Source organism: Setaria italica, chromosome V (assembly GCF_000263155.2).
Source record: "Setaria italica strain Yugu1 chromosome V, Setaria_italica_v2.0, whole genome shotgun sequence".
Classification (NCBI taxonomy): Eukaryota; Viridiplantae; Streptophyta; class Magnoliopsida; order Poales; family Poaceae; genus Setaria; species Setaria italica.
In genome coordinates, this window is record NC_028454.1 from 11,739,536 (window position 1) to 11,752,277 (window position 12,742).

The following is a 12,742-nucleotide window of genomic DNA, read 5'->3' on the forward strand; positions in this document are numbered from 1 at the left end:
TCAAGCATCTCCGTCCCCGAGAACTCGCCGTTTAGCCTCCACTTATGTAATGGATTTTGTAAATAGTCTACGTTTAATACTCCTAATTAGTATCTAAACATTCGATGTGACGGGTGCTAAAAATAAGTCGGTGGAACCAAATTATATTGTGTTGTACTGCTGTAATTTATTCATATCAAATTTTCACCAAGAAAATCAGATCAAATAACAACTTGGTACTTTGTTCTTGAAATTAGTGGTGACAAGCATGCAAGAATAATATCAGGTGATCCTAGAAACGTTTTATTATCCAGCTATAGCTAAAACCAAACTAGTAGCAGAGCGCCAAAGCTTCCTCTGATCAGACAAGAAAGCAGAGACACTAACCCTGTTGGTAACTTATCGACGTAGGAGAGAAGCATATTGACCCTGCTCCCGCCATCCTTCTCCAGCCCCGCGCCCATCTCGTGGGCCATCGCCGACGCCACCTCGCGCAGCAGCTCCGGCGGCGTCTCACACTTCTCCCGGAGGTCCGCCACCACCTGCTCCGCCATTGCCACGGCCTCGGCTGCCGCCATGACCCCAACTCCCAACTCGCCAATCTAGAATCTTGGATCCGGGAACTCGAACGGGGAGGGAAAAGGCAGGAAGGTAGCAAAAGGCGGGATTTTTATACTGGAGAACCGAAGGAAGATGCTCAAGAAACCGGGGAGAAATGGCAGGACATCGAAGAGCTCAGACCAGCTCGATCAGGGGAAAGGCAAGCAACAAGCGAAAGTCAGGATCCTCGGGATTTTCTTGGGGATGAAAATGTGAAAGTGTGGAATATTTGGGGTTCGGAACAGCGATTTATGGATCCTCATCAAAAGACAGCGAGACACGTGAAATTTGGCAAGCTTTTGGCGACTGATTGATCAACTGGAGTGCTGGACGGGGGGAAAAGGCAGGAAAAGGACGGCGGCGCCGCGTGTGCTCCTGTGTGGGTGGGTATGGCCTTGTTTTGTTGCTATACCTTCTCGGGACCTGCAGAGCGACATGCGCAGGGGCGGATCATGCTAGCGCTCTCCGGGAATAGATTCCATCCAGGGGCGAGCCGGTCGGCGGATTGGGTTGGGGATCACATGGAGTCTTCTGCGTCAGGTCGGCGTGGGGGTGAAAGGAGAAGTTGGCCGGGAATGCTCGCCCTCACCGCGGATGTATGTGGCCACTGGCCACCTGACTTGGGATGAGTGGAACTGTGGAGGGGAAAGGCTCTCTGCCACTGTGGCGGTGGTTTCGGTGGCCGTGCCCGTGCGTGCGAGCTCGGCTCGGTGGGTTTGTGGAAGACTTGAGTGCAGCTCGAGTACTCCTCTGATGAGTAGTGAGGTTACTGCTTCGTGGGAGAGAAAAGGGAGAGGGATTTGTGGGCTGTTTCCTGGAGGAGGTGAAACGTGGACAAAGGGCGAGGACACGTGGCACGTAACTTGGCCCCGTGTCCCACTTGGTGGAAACAGGTAGCGAGGGATCGTCGGAGTACAAAAGTACAAAACATGTGTCGTGCACGCCTGCATTGCCAGCCGCTGTCTGTCTACGCACTGCATGCACAGATGTACGTCACGTACTGAAATCAGGGTGGCTCGGGCCGGCAGGGTGGTGATGGGCCGCAGATGTTTTAGGCCCAAAAATGAGCCCACTCAAACCTACCGAACTTTTCAAGCCCAGGAAGAAGAGAAAGGAAGACGCTTTCTAGGGCCTAGCCCACAATTAGAATATGTATGTACTCGGCTCGTCTTGCGAGGTCGAACGGCAAACGGCCAGGACGTGTCTGTTCTCGCCTCCACTGTAGGAATCTGAGTAGGAATCTGCCGCCCGCCATCACCTGTTGCCGTACCACATTGCTATCCCTTCCGCTTCGAAAGTTCCAAACCCGACCGTAGCAGCGATGGGGCGCGGGAAGAGGAAGAGGAAGACGCGGGACCGTCATGGAGGAAGAAGGGCCGAGGTTTCCGCAGCTAAGCCCAAGCCAGAAGCACATCCGGGGCCAGAAGAAGCGGAAGTCCCCGACCAGATTGAGATTCCGGATCCCGAAATCGCCGGAGAAATAGACTAAGGAAACCTCACTCGGGAAGGGCAGAAGCGGATCACCGGAGGTGTCTCGCAGGAGAAGGGCGACGGGGAACGGCGGCCGACGGAAGAAACGCACGCCGGCGATGGCTCGGACGAGGGGCGAGGTCCGTCGATCTACCTTGTGGCGTGCTACTGGGACTGGTCTAGGTCTCGCAAGCCCTTCAGCGTGTACGAGATGACAGACGCCGCCGCCTGCGTCGGCTCGGGAGCCTGGAGACTAACGCCGGCGGGAAGGTTTTCACCTCCGTGCGGTCAAGCCGCCGCGCGTGGATCGTCGGCGTCGGGGGCGACCACGGCGACACCGTCATCTTCGACACCGAGACGAAGGTTTCCATCCAGGGCCCGCGCCTCAAGTCATCAGCGAAGTGGTGCCCTGTCCTGACGATCGTGGGGGACAGGGTGTACGCCATGTCCAAGTTCCCGCCCTGGTTCGAGGTGCTCGATCTTTCCAAGTCCAGAGTCGTCACCGTCGGCGGTGGCTGCTCTTACCTTGAGGATTGCTGCTGGAGCGAGGTGCCGATTCCGGCCTGCTTACCTTGGAAGCTCCATCCGATAGAGTACACCATACTGCCTTTTGTGAAACTCTGGTCGTACGCGGTGGTCGGACGCTACATTGTAGTATCGTTCAATCAGCCTTGGGGGACTCATGCGCTTGACACTGATTCGCACGAGTGGCACAAGGTTGACGACGAGAGGCTGCCTTTCATCGGCTGTGCTGTCAGGCACGGGTGCATCTTCCTTGCCATGTCTAAGGAGAATGGGCCCCTTAACGCTTATTCCATCTGCGTCGCGCCTTCTGGCAGGGACGATGCTCTTAAGTTATCTGTCGATGCGCTCCCGGTGAAATAGAAGAGCATGAAGTTGATGCACGGCCATGCTTCTGTTCCCTGGATGACGAACACTTCTGCTCGCTGAGTCTTTGGATTGACACCCACAGCTTTGATTTTAACAGGGACTACAATGAGTGGTTTCCGAGAAAGTTGCTTGTAAAATTGAAAACCTATGAAACTGAGGACACTTCAATCCTGGAAACATCGAAGGAAGCCCTGCTAGCGGTGAAGCAGACGATTGCAGTGTCCAGCCGGCGGGAGGACTTTAAGATTTCCAGTTCATCACATGGGTTCTCTCCCTTTGGCTTCACTCTTCTATCGATATAAGAAAGTCCCATTGGCACCTTTTAACCAATTTCGCAGGAAGTTCCTTATTAAGAACTCATTTAGCTGCAAATTCAAATGCCATATGCCCCTATGCATGCCTGTTTATTTCTCACTGGATGTTTTTCTTGGTTGTATCATTATTTGCCCTGCGGCGTTAATTTCCTATTATGGCTTAAGTTCTTTCTTTGGGCATTCTTTCATTACATGTATTAATCGCTTCAAAAAAATACATTACATGTATTAAGGGATAATTTCAAACTTTCTAACATTGGTCACCAACTCTATTATGCTCTACCACACCCATACTTTATGGAAGCATTTTTGCTGTCATTCTTTATGGAATCAGGGTATGTTCTTTATCTCGGATGCTTGAAAATTGCTTATTGTGTACTCCCCCATCCCAAATTACTATTTATTTTGGTTTTTCTAGATACATCACTTTTACTTATGTATCTAAACATAGTATATATCTAGGTGCATATCAAAAAGTATGTATCTAGAAAAGATAAAATAAATAGTAATTTGGGATGGAGGGAGTACCTTTCAGAAGGCTGAAAAACCTATACCAGTGAAGACATGCTGATGATTGACGGTCGTTGCTACTTTTGGGGTAAACATGGCCTTAAGAGGGTGAAAAACAGCATGCCTTATTGATTGATAGTCTATGTCCTTCACTTTCCCCTGATCCCCTCGTGCTTTATACATTAGGATGCAGATCTCCTTAGACCATTTTGAAATTTCCGGCCCATTTTGCTCCACTACATTCGAAAGTTCGAACCCACCACCACCCACACAAAAGTACAAAACCTGGCGCTAAAATCCAGGAGCACGCGGCTAAATTTCCGGCCCATTTTGCTCCAATACATTCGCATGGCCCAGAGACGACTGTCGGCCTGGCAGCCTTCCACCTTCCGTCCAGCCCACCAGGCACGTACGGATTGCTTCGGCCGTCGTGGTCGTGGAGATGGACTCGTCGTGGTGCACAAGACGAGAGCGCGTCCGTACCCGACGCGCCGGAGTTTCAAGTTTGAACAGCGGCGCACTCGATGAACCGATGGGTCCGCGAGCCCCGCTGATTTCAGCATCGTGGGGGGCGCAGCGCGTGGGCGCGTGGACACGGGAGAGAGAGCGATGGCGTTGCGTGCTCCTGGATTTTAGCCGCGCCGCGCGTCGTCGTGGATTGTGACCGCTAGAGGGGAAAAAGCCGAGCTGCAAAGCTCCTTCAGTGTAGTCCGACACCTGATAGTTGCCATGTAGACACCCTAAGCATCCGACGTCCTGCTACTCGCAGGCTTCCTCCTGCCAAAATTAATCATGCTTGGCTCGGCTCCGACCTCCGAGGCTCCGACTACAGGCAAACGCGGCTCACGACCCTTGGTTCACAGGAGATTGAACTCCCATGTCTGTTACGCAATCTGATGGCCCATCGAACGTCATACTCTCACGATTGCTTCAGGCACGCGTCAGTTAGAGCGAGCAGCCGTCGGTGGTGCGACTCCTCTCCTATCATCCTAGACAACGTAGTCACCATGGTAGGAGTCCATGAGGATGAGATAGCCATCGGGATTACAGTGCCCTCGTCTCATCTGATGTCGTCCTCTACTCTAACATCCGATATGGGAAGACAGTTGTTGGTACCTATTGTGAATAATGATGGTGTGATTGTCGGGGATCCTGAAATCTGCGGGAAGCCGATAATACAAGTACATACACCTATTTCTTCTATATTTTGATGGTACATACACTATGCCTAGTACTAATCAGTGAGCACATACTAGGTTGCACAGAATATCGAGTTGATCACTACAGAAGCAATGGCGAATGAAACATCAGATAAGATAATTGAAGCAACTTATAACAATTCAAGTGAGATCATAATATTTCATATTTTTCTAAGGCATTTTTTAATTCTAGGCTCATTATACAACAGGTGGCTGATAAAGTTCGACAAACTTTGACTGTTCCTGAAGGTGGAATGTCTTTCTAATCCGAGCAGAAAGCTTATGATATATACAACACATATGCAGGCAAGATTGGGTTCAGTATTAGAAAGAGCGATATAAAGTGCCGAGGAGATGACAGTATCTGTCACAGACATATAGTTTGCAATAGTCAAGGTCATCGACAAACGGAGTCATCAAAGGACACTACAAGGATAGGTTGCAATGCTCATGTTCAATTTAGTGTTAGCAATGAGGGGGTTTGGACAGTGTATAAGGTTGTTCTTGATCGCAATCGTTACCTTGCTAGTCCAAATAAAAAGCAGAAGCTGAGGTCCCAACGAAATGTTCAAGAAGCAGACAAGAAACTAATTGGCCAAATGAGGGATGGCGGGATGAAGCCAGCCCAGGTGTTTGAGTTTATAGTACAATTTTATGGAGGAACTGACTGTAACAGCCTAGGTGCTTAAACGGTATTTTAATCTTAAGAGCAGGTCCTTTGTGCTTAAAGAAAAGCTTTGGCAACTTTTAGGCAAAGTCCAAGCTTTGGGGCTCTCTATTTAGAGGTTTCCAATATCATCTTGAGCTAAGCCCTATACCAAAGTTTTAGAGCTTCGGGACCTTAACAACTTTTCTTTACGTAGCAAGTTCGAAATCTGCCCCGAAAGCCTTCAAAATCCATGTCAAAGTTCCCTAGTTTGGTCAACTCAGCCTCCTTCAGCAACTTCGGCTAAGTCTGGAAATCATCCCGACCTGGCGCCTTAAGGTGGGTTTCTCTTTGGAAAGTTGAACCAAACATCAAGAAACCCCTTTATAGAAGTTGGAGAACTAAGTTCCTACAACAACCTTGCTATTTGGACCTTGGTCCAATTCACCTCCGAGCTTCCCAAATCTGTAGCTCAAATCAGGCCCGACCCCTAAAAACCAGTCAAAACCGCCTCTTTTCTCTAAGTCCTGAAACCGGTGTTCCTCCAAACTTTGGAGCTTTGAATCTCCAAATTCACCGCGTTTTTGAACTCGCTCAAGTTACAAAAGTTGGACCTTAGTCTGCGTACTACAACCCTTGTAAAGCGAGTCAACGTGGCGCAGTTTGAAAATCGGGAGATCAAGAGACTGGGAGATGGGCCCGGCAAAAGATCTCGCGGATCCGTCGGCCAGACAGCGCCAGAGCGCGCATACGCCGCGCTCCCGAGTGCTGCCGCCGCGTGGCGTGCCCTCGCTAGCGAGCGCCGCCTCGCCCAGTCGCCGGTCGCGACAAGATGGGTCGACGCGCCTCGATCCCCAGTCGCGCGCGACGACGACCCGTGCTCCTCCAATCTGTTTCGTCTCATATCGCTCGAGGCCTTGCCGGCCGCGCCAGGCGCACTGCCCGCAGCTCCGCCGTCGCCCCGGCCACTCTGCGACCGAAGACCGGTCGCTGCCGCGCCAGTACCGCCTCGCCTCACGCGCGCATCCGCCTCACCCGGATCCCCGGCCACGCGCCCCAACGCCTTCCGGCCCTCCCGTCATACCTCAGTCGCGCTGCCCGCGCGCGCGCCTGGCGACGCTGCCGTCTCCGCCAACCACCGCGCAGGCAGTGACAGCTCCTTCCCCCGCCTCGCCAGTAGCGTGCCCTGGCAAAGCCGCTAGTCCCGCGCATGCTCGCGTCACACCGCTCGCCCTGTCACCTCCCCTGCAGTGCCCTTCCCTCCCACCTGTCCGCCAATGGCGCCGCCGCCAGTAATGGCCGTGACCACACGCGCACAGACCTAGCAGATCTGCGTGCCCAACAAACCCGCTTTACCCCCAGCCCTAAATCCTTGCTGCCCAACTAGGGCAAGATTGCGTCCGAGCTCGCCAATGGAGACGCCGACCAATCGCCGTCGCGGCAGAGCACTCGTTTTCTCCCTCAATCTTATCCTCTCGCCGCTCGAGCTCATTTCCTTCCTCCGAGCGCTTCTGCGCAACTATAAAAAGGGTACCGAAGCCTCTTACCGGAGTTCCCTTCGCCACCACCACCTTTGCCGCACTACTTGCTTTGTTCTTCTCCACCGCATTCGCCACCGCACACTCCTCTGCTTCGCGCTCAAGCACCGCCGCGTGAGCTCTCTGTGGAGCTCCTCCTTACGCCCAACACCGAGCCTTGCCTACCCTACCAGTCGCTTTGCCATCCTCTTGCGCAGATCTAAAGCTTGCTTGTTGTCCACCAGAAGCACCGCCGCCGCCGAAACGCCGCCGTTCCTCGTTCCGCCTCGGCCTGTTTCTTCCCAACCCCGAGACCTCGTCAGTAGGACCGGAGGTGAGCTGCCGACCCCCTTCCAGCTCGTCCGACTCGCCCGAGTGTTGTCCGCCTCGCCCGACTCGTCTAAGTGTTGTCCGCCTCGCCCGAGGGCTCGGTTGTGTCTGTTTCTTTTGACCGAGGGTATCTGTGTAAAATTTCGAGGTTTTCTCTGTGTTAAACCTGAGGACCCCGGTGCAGTGATTCCTTAAGTCTAAGGGTCATATCGTAAGTTTTTCCCGATCCGATTCTTTTAGCTCATTTGGAATCAACAGAAGCTTGGAAATTACATCTTAAATCGAGGAAAAATCAGAAAAATATGAAATCACTTGGGTTGGAATCCTCGTTTTGAGTATAATCCAATAAAGTGGGTTTTCCACCTTTTCCCTATAGTTTTGCTACAGTTTTGGGTTTACATCTTTACAAATGCTGTTGAAATCACCGTCTAAGTGTCTCACCCTTGCATTGCATTTCGTGTAGAGCTGAACCTCACCGACTGCACGTACGAGGTGCACCCGGTGCCCGAAGATGAAGTCGTAGCTGAGCATAAATTCCTATGTTTTAATTACTTGCAATGCAATTGCTTGCCTTGTTTGAGCATTTACATTGCAGGATTTGTTTGAAATCATAGATGCATGAATTAGTTCCCTTTGATCTGAACACTAGTATGATAGGCCGAGTAGTTGCAATGCTTAAACAAGACTCGGTAGAAGTTGAGTGATTTCCTGTCACTCGCGAGTTATAGGAGTTACTTGCTCTCCTTTTTGTTACAACTATAAGGACGATGGACGGGGCAGGGCCTTGTGAATTGTTTTGGTGGTCGGTGGATTGCCCCGTCTGTCTACATGAAATTGGTTTAAGTTCAAAAGGTGATGTTGTTCGTGATCAAGTGTTTGAAAGTACTAATCTCATACCTAGTATGGGATGGGGGAGCCTAGTACCTGAACGAACCAGGACGTGAGCGGTTCGATCCACTGTCTCTGGACTGAAATTCCCTTACGGCCGCATGTGGTAACAAACGCGGTCATCGAACAGCACAGGCCGGGTCTGTGGAGCCTTGTACCAAGGAAAGTGGGCCCGACACGAGTCTGGGGATCGATGGGGACGGCCGACAAAGGAAGCGACCCTCAGCGGTGCGCGGATGTCATGAGATTAGGTTCGCCATGCATGGTTAAGAAATTCGAATCGATTCGTCTCCCTCTCACAGTTTGGGACTGCTTAATCGCTATGCTACACTGAGTAAGAATGGAAGATGATGGTGATCTAAATATTGTTGCTTGTTTAATTGATTGGAAACCATTGCTTGCTTAGTATAGCTGCTAACTTAGATTGGTGAAATAAACGTAGAACTTGTGGCTAAAATATTGAAAGTAAGAATCTACTGTAGTCGCTTTTGGCAAAACAAACCACTCAGCCAAAAAAGCCTTGCATGTCTAGAAGTTGGTGGATTAGAACCACCCATCGGTTAAGTCTTGTTGAGCATAGTTGCTCAGCCTTGCTTGTGGCACATCTTTCAGGTGATGTTGAAGCCCCTGAGTTTGCTGCTTGTTGCACTTGGCCTTCCCAGCTTCCTCTTGGGTGGACGGTTGAGTAGAATCCCTCCTTGGACGACGAGGACAGGGGTCATTGATGTCATGATCGGCCTCATCGTCATGTCCGACTTCGGCGCTAGCTTCCGTTTGTTTATTTCCGCTGCTTAAGAACTCTGCAAACTTTGTTTGAATTTCGAATCTGGTGTTGTAATAAATTAATGTACTGGTTTAATTTGGATGATCTATTATATTCTCTGGAACCACTCACCTTCGTGTGAGCTCTGCTTCTCGGTCCTGTGTAGTGGTTTATCGGATGAAATCCGACGGACTGCCGAGTTAACTTGATTAAAGCATATGATCGCGTGTCAGGCGACTTAATTGTGCTTTAGCTAAGTTAATTAGGGTGGTTCCGCCACACTGACAAAGTGTCATTCTCACGGATGGATTGCAACAATGAGATTGGTCGATAACGCAAGAAATATTTAAGATCCAGTGACGCATAAACATAGAGGATCCATCATTCTTTTATGCTATTGAAATAGATGAGGAAGATGGTAGAATGGCTAATTTCTTTTGGGCAGATGGTTAGTCTATCATGGATTACACATGTTTTGATGATGTCGTGTCTTTTGACACCACGTTTCAGACCAATAAGTTTGAATTGTCTTTTCCTCCACTACTAGGAACCAACCATCACAAGCAGACAATCATTTTTGGGGTTGCATTATTGTTTAATGAGACTATTGAATCTTTTGTTTGGCTACTTAAAACCTTTCTAACAGCAATGTCAGGCAAGCATCCTAGTACAAATTTTATTGATCAAGATGTGGCCATGGCGGGCGCAGTAGCTTATGTATTCCCAAACACCAGCCATCATCTTTGTTTATGGCACATTTATTTAAATGCTGCTAAACATCTCAGTCATGTAATTCAAGAGCATCTGGAGAAGTTTCTTCCCAATTTTAAGAGATGTGTCTGTGAAGATAGATCAGAATTTTACTTCAAGAAGAAGATGAATTGTTGCGTGAGTACAAACTTGAGGACAATAAATGGATGTTAAACCTATATGATTTGAGAGCAAAGTGGGCTGCTGTGCATCGTGACTCATTTACAGCTGATATGAACTCCACTTAAAGGAGTGAAGGTATGAATAATGTATTCAAGAAAAGATTTCATAGAAAACTGGGTCTTTCGGAGCTCCTTGTAGAATGCGAGAAGGTTTCTGTTAGTCTTCGTGAAAATAAGTTGGATGAAGATTTTCAATCACGTCAAAAGAGCCCAGTTACTTGCATCCCTCTATTGAAGACCGCGGCTGATTCATATACAAGGAGGATGTTTAAAGAATTTGAGGAAGAATTTAAGGAAAATTTTCATTTTCTTGTAAATTGTTACCCGGCGAGGGGTCAGTTTTGAAATGTATGGTTACACATATGTACTCTGATTATGGAGCAACAGTTATATTCAACAAAAATAGATTTGACCATTGTATATGCTTGCTGAAAGTACGAATCCATAGGTATGTATACAAGGTTTAAATTGTAATAGTATAATTTTTAATACAAATTGCTGAAATATGATGTTCACATCTTATAGGTATATTGTGCAAGCATGCTGTCAAAGTGTTGAACGATGTTTTCACAAATGGATAAATATGCAAAGAGAGGATTATATATTGAGAAACAAGGATCTGAGAAGGAAAGTTTGAAAACCCAAGTTGCATGTATCTCACGAAAGGCAACAACCGTTGCATTGAAGTGTTCACGGTCAAAAGGACGTCTTGATTATTTGGAGAATGCAATAGCTAATTTGGATTTGGAAGCATATAATTCTCTAAGCAAGATGCAAGAAAAAATAATGAGGTTCCTCCAACTTCAATTGACTATGCTATAGACACGTTCAGAGGTAAAATATCATTTAGAATTCCTCGGGTGGTAAAAGACCCAAAGAGTAAACGAGGGACCATCTTCCTTGAAAAGAATAAAGGGAAGAAAAATAAAAGTGGTAAAGAGAAAGGTATTGATCCTACCCATTCTACGATGTTTTTCCCTTTTTGATGTGTGTGTAGTTAACTTCATATGTTTGAATATAGAGTAAGATTCAATAAATGCAGCAAATAATAGATATGAAGGATATGAACGTGCTGACCTAGAGCAATTTATCGTAAGTAATATGACTTGGACTATATTCACTTTTTATATTTGATTTGCTTACATGCAACTTTTTATGAACAGTTTCATATTCTGTGATACAGGATCTTAACGACGGTAGCATTGATACTAGCAGCACAATGCCAAACTTTGCAAATGATGTGTATGGCCCATCTTCATCCATGGTCGCTCTTTTGAATCAAGAAGAATATGCTAATGCTATGATGCCACACTTTAATATGTATGGCAGTTCTTCTACCATGGATGCTCCTTATATCCAAGGAGGATATACAAATCTCTTACTGGGAGTTGATCGAACCGCCGCATTACAGCCAGCTATTAAGAAATTAAATTTTGATGGAGTGCCAAATCAAGATGATGGAGTGCCAAATCAAGATGATGGAGTGCCAAATATAGAAAACATGTAACCTTTTTGTGAAAATATATCATCATTCCATATTTGTATTTTTGTTAGATTGCAGACATATTCCTATTGAGGACATTCAGGCTTGTATTACAGTCTCATTCTTAGAGCACATCCAAACTTCTGTTTTACAACCTTCCAATTATATTTATATGTTCCGATGTTCAGCCTTTGTAGTTTAAAACCTCCAAATGAGATATACAAACTCAATTTCACAATATGCATCTATATTGTATTTCACATCCTCCAAATGAGAGACGCAAACTCAATTCTTCGGAACATCCATATTTATTTCATAACAATCTCTTTTTTAACACACCCATATATTGAAGAATTTCATAACTACCCTGTACATCGGAATACAACAACATCAACAAACTCTTTATAAACTCTTTATGTTTAGCACATCCATACATTTTACTTTTTGAAACTACACTATGCATCCGAATAGAACAACATCATAATCTTATCGTGGTCCTTCCAGAACTGCAACATATTGCTTCACTGCACACCATCTTCACCTCTGAAATAATTCATCACTCCTCTCATCCGCATCTGAATCTTGTACTACTAAATTTGTACTTTCATTTTCCTGTGAGAGATGAAACACAAACAAGAAAGACTCATGTCTGTGAAAGATTGCTCACGGTACGGACAATAGTCATATGAAGATTCAAAATAGCAACAAGTTAGGAAACATGAATAGGACCTGCATTAATTTGGATGCACAAGTATGTACAGAAAGCTTGTCTAATGGAATCAAACATTCATCAGGGTACTCAAATACCACAACTGTGAGACAATAGGACATACATAGGGACTGAAATACCATGACTATGAGACCTGTTATTTTTAGCATCTACAATGGACAGAGATGTATGCGGAAAGTAAAATTCACGAATAACTGATGGGAAAAAACAAGTACCTCTGTGGGTACAATTGGTCCATCCACCTGTGTGGTCTGCATCAACTAAACAACATCAATTGCTCATCCTGATGTGCCACATAGAACAAATCAAAAGGGTACTAAAATTAGTTCAGATTGAAGCATATAACCTTCTATGACCCAGGTGTAGGTTGAGGTGCCTGCTGATGTGGTTGCGAGAGGGGAGCCAGTGGGCGAGGTGATTGTGGCGGCGGACGGCGAACCAGGGAGTAGAGGTGCCTCTTCAAGCGGTCGGACGAGAGGGTCACCGGTGG

The 12,742-nt window shown here is 47.3% G+C and overlaps 1 protein-coding gene across 1 annotated transcript in view; it reads right to left on the reverse strand.

The window, feature by feature from the left end:
* Positions 1 to 1,314, reverse strand: part of LOC101775414 (hexokinase-8) — a 4,442-nt gene extending 3,128 nt beyond the window's left edge. The window contains exon 1 of the mRNA XM_004968403.3: positions 367 to 1,314. Coding sequence (XP_004968460.1) covers positions 367 to 557 — 191 coding nt within the window. The 5' untranslated portion in view covers positions 558 to 1,314. The remainder of the gene's footprint in view (positions 1 to 366) is intronic.
* Positions 1,315 to 12,742: the final 11,428 nt, after the last annotated feature.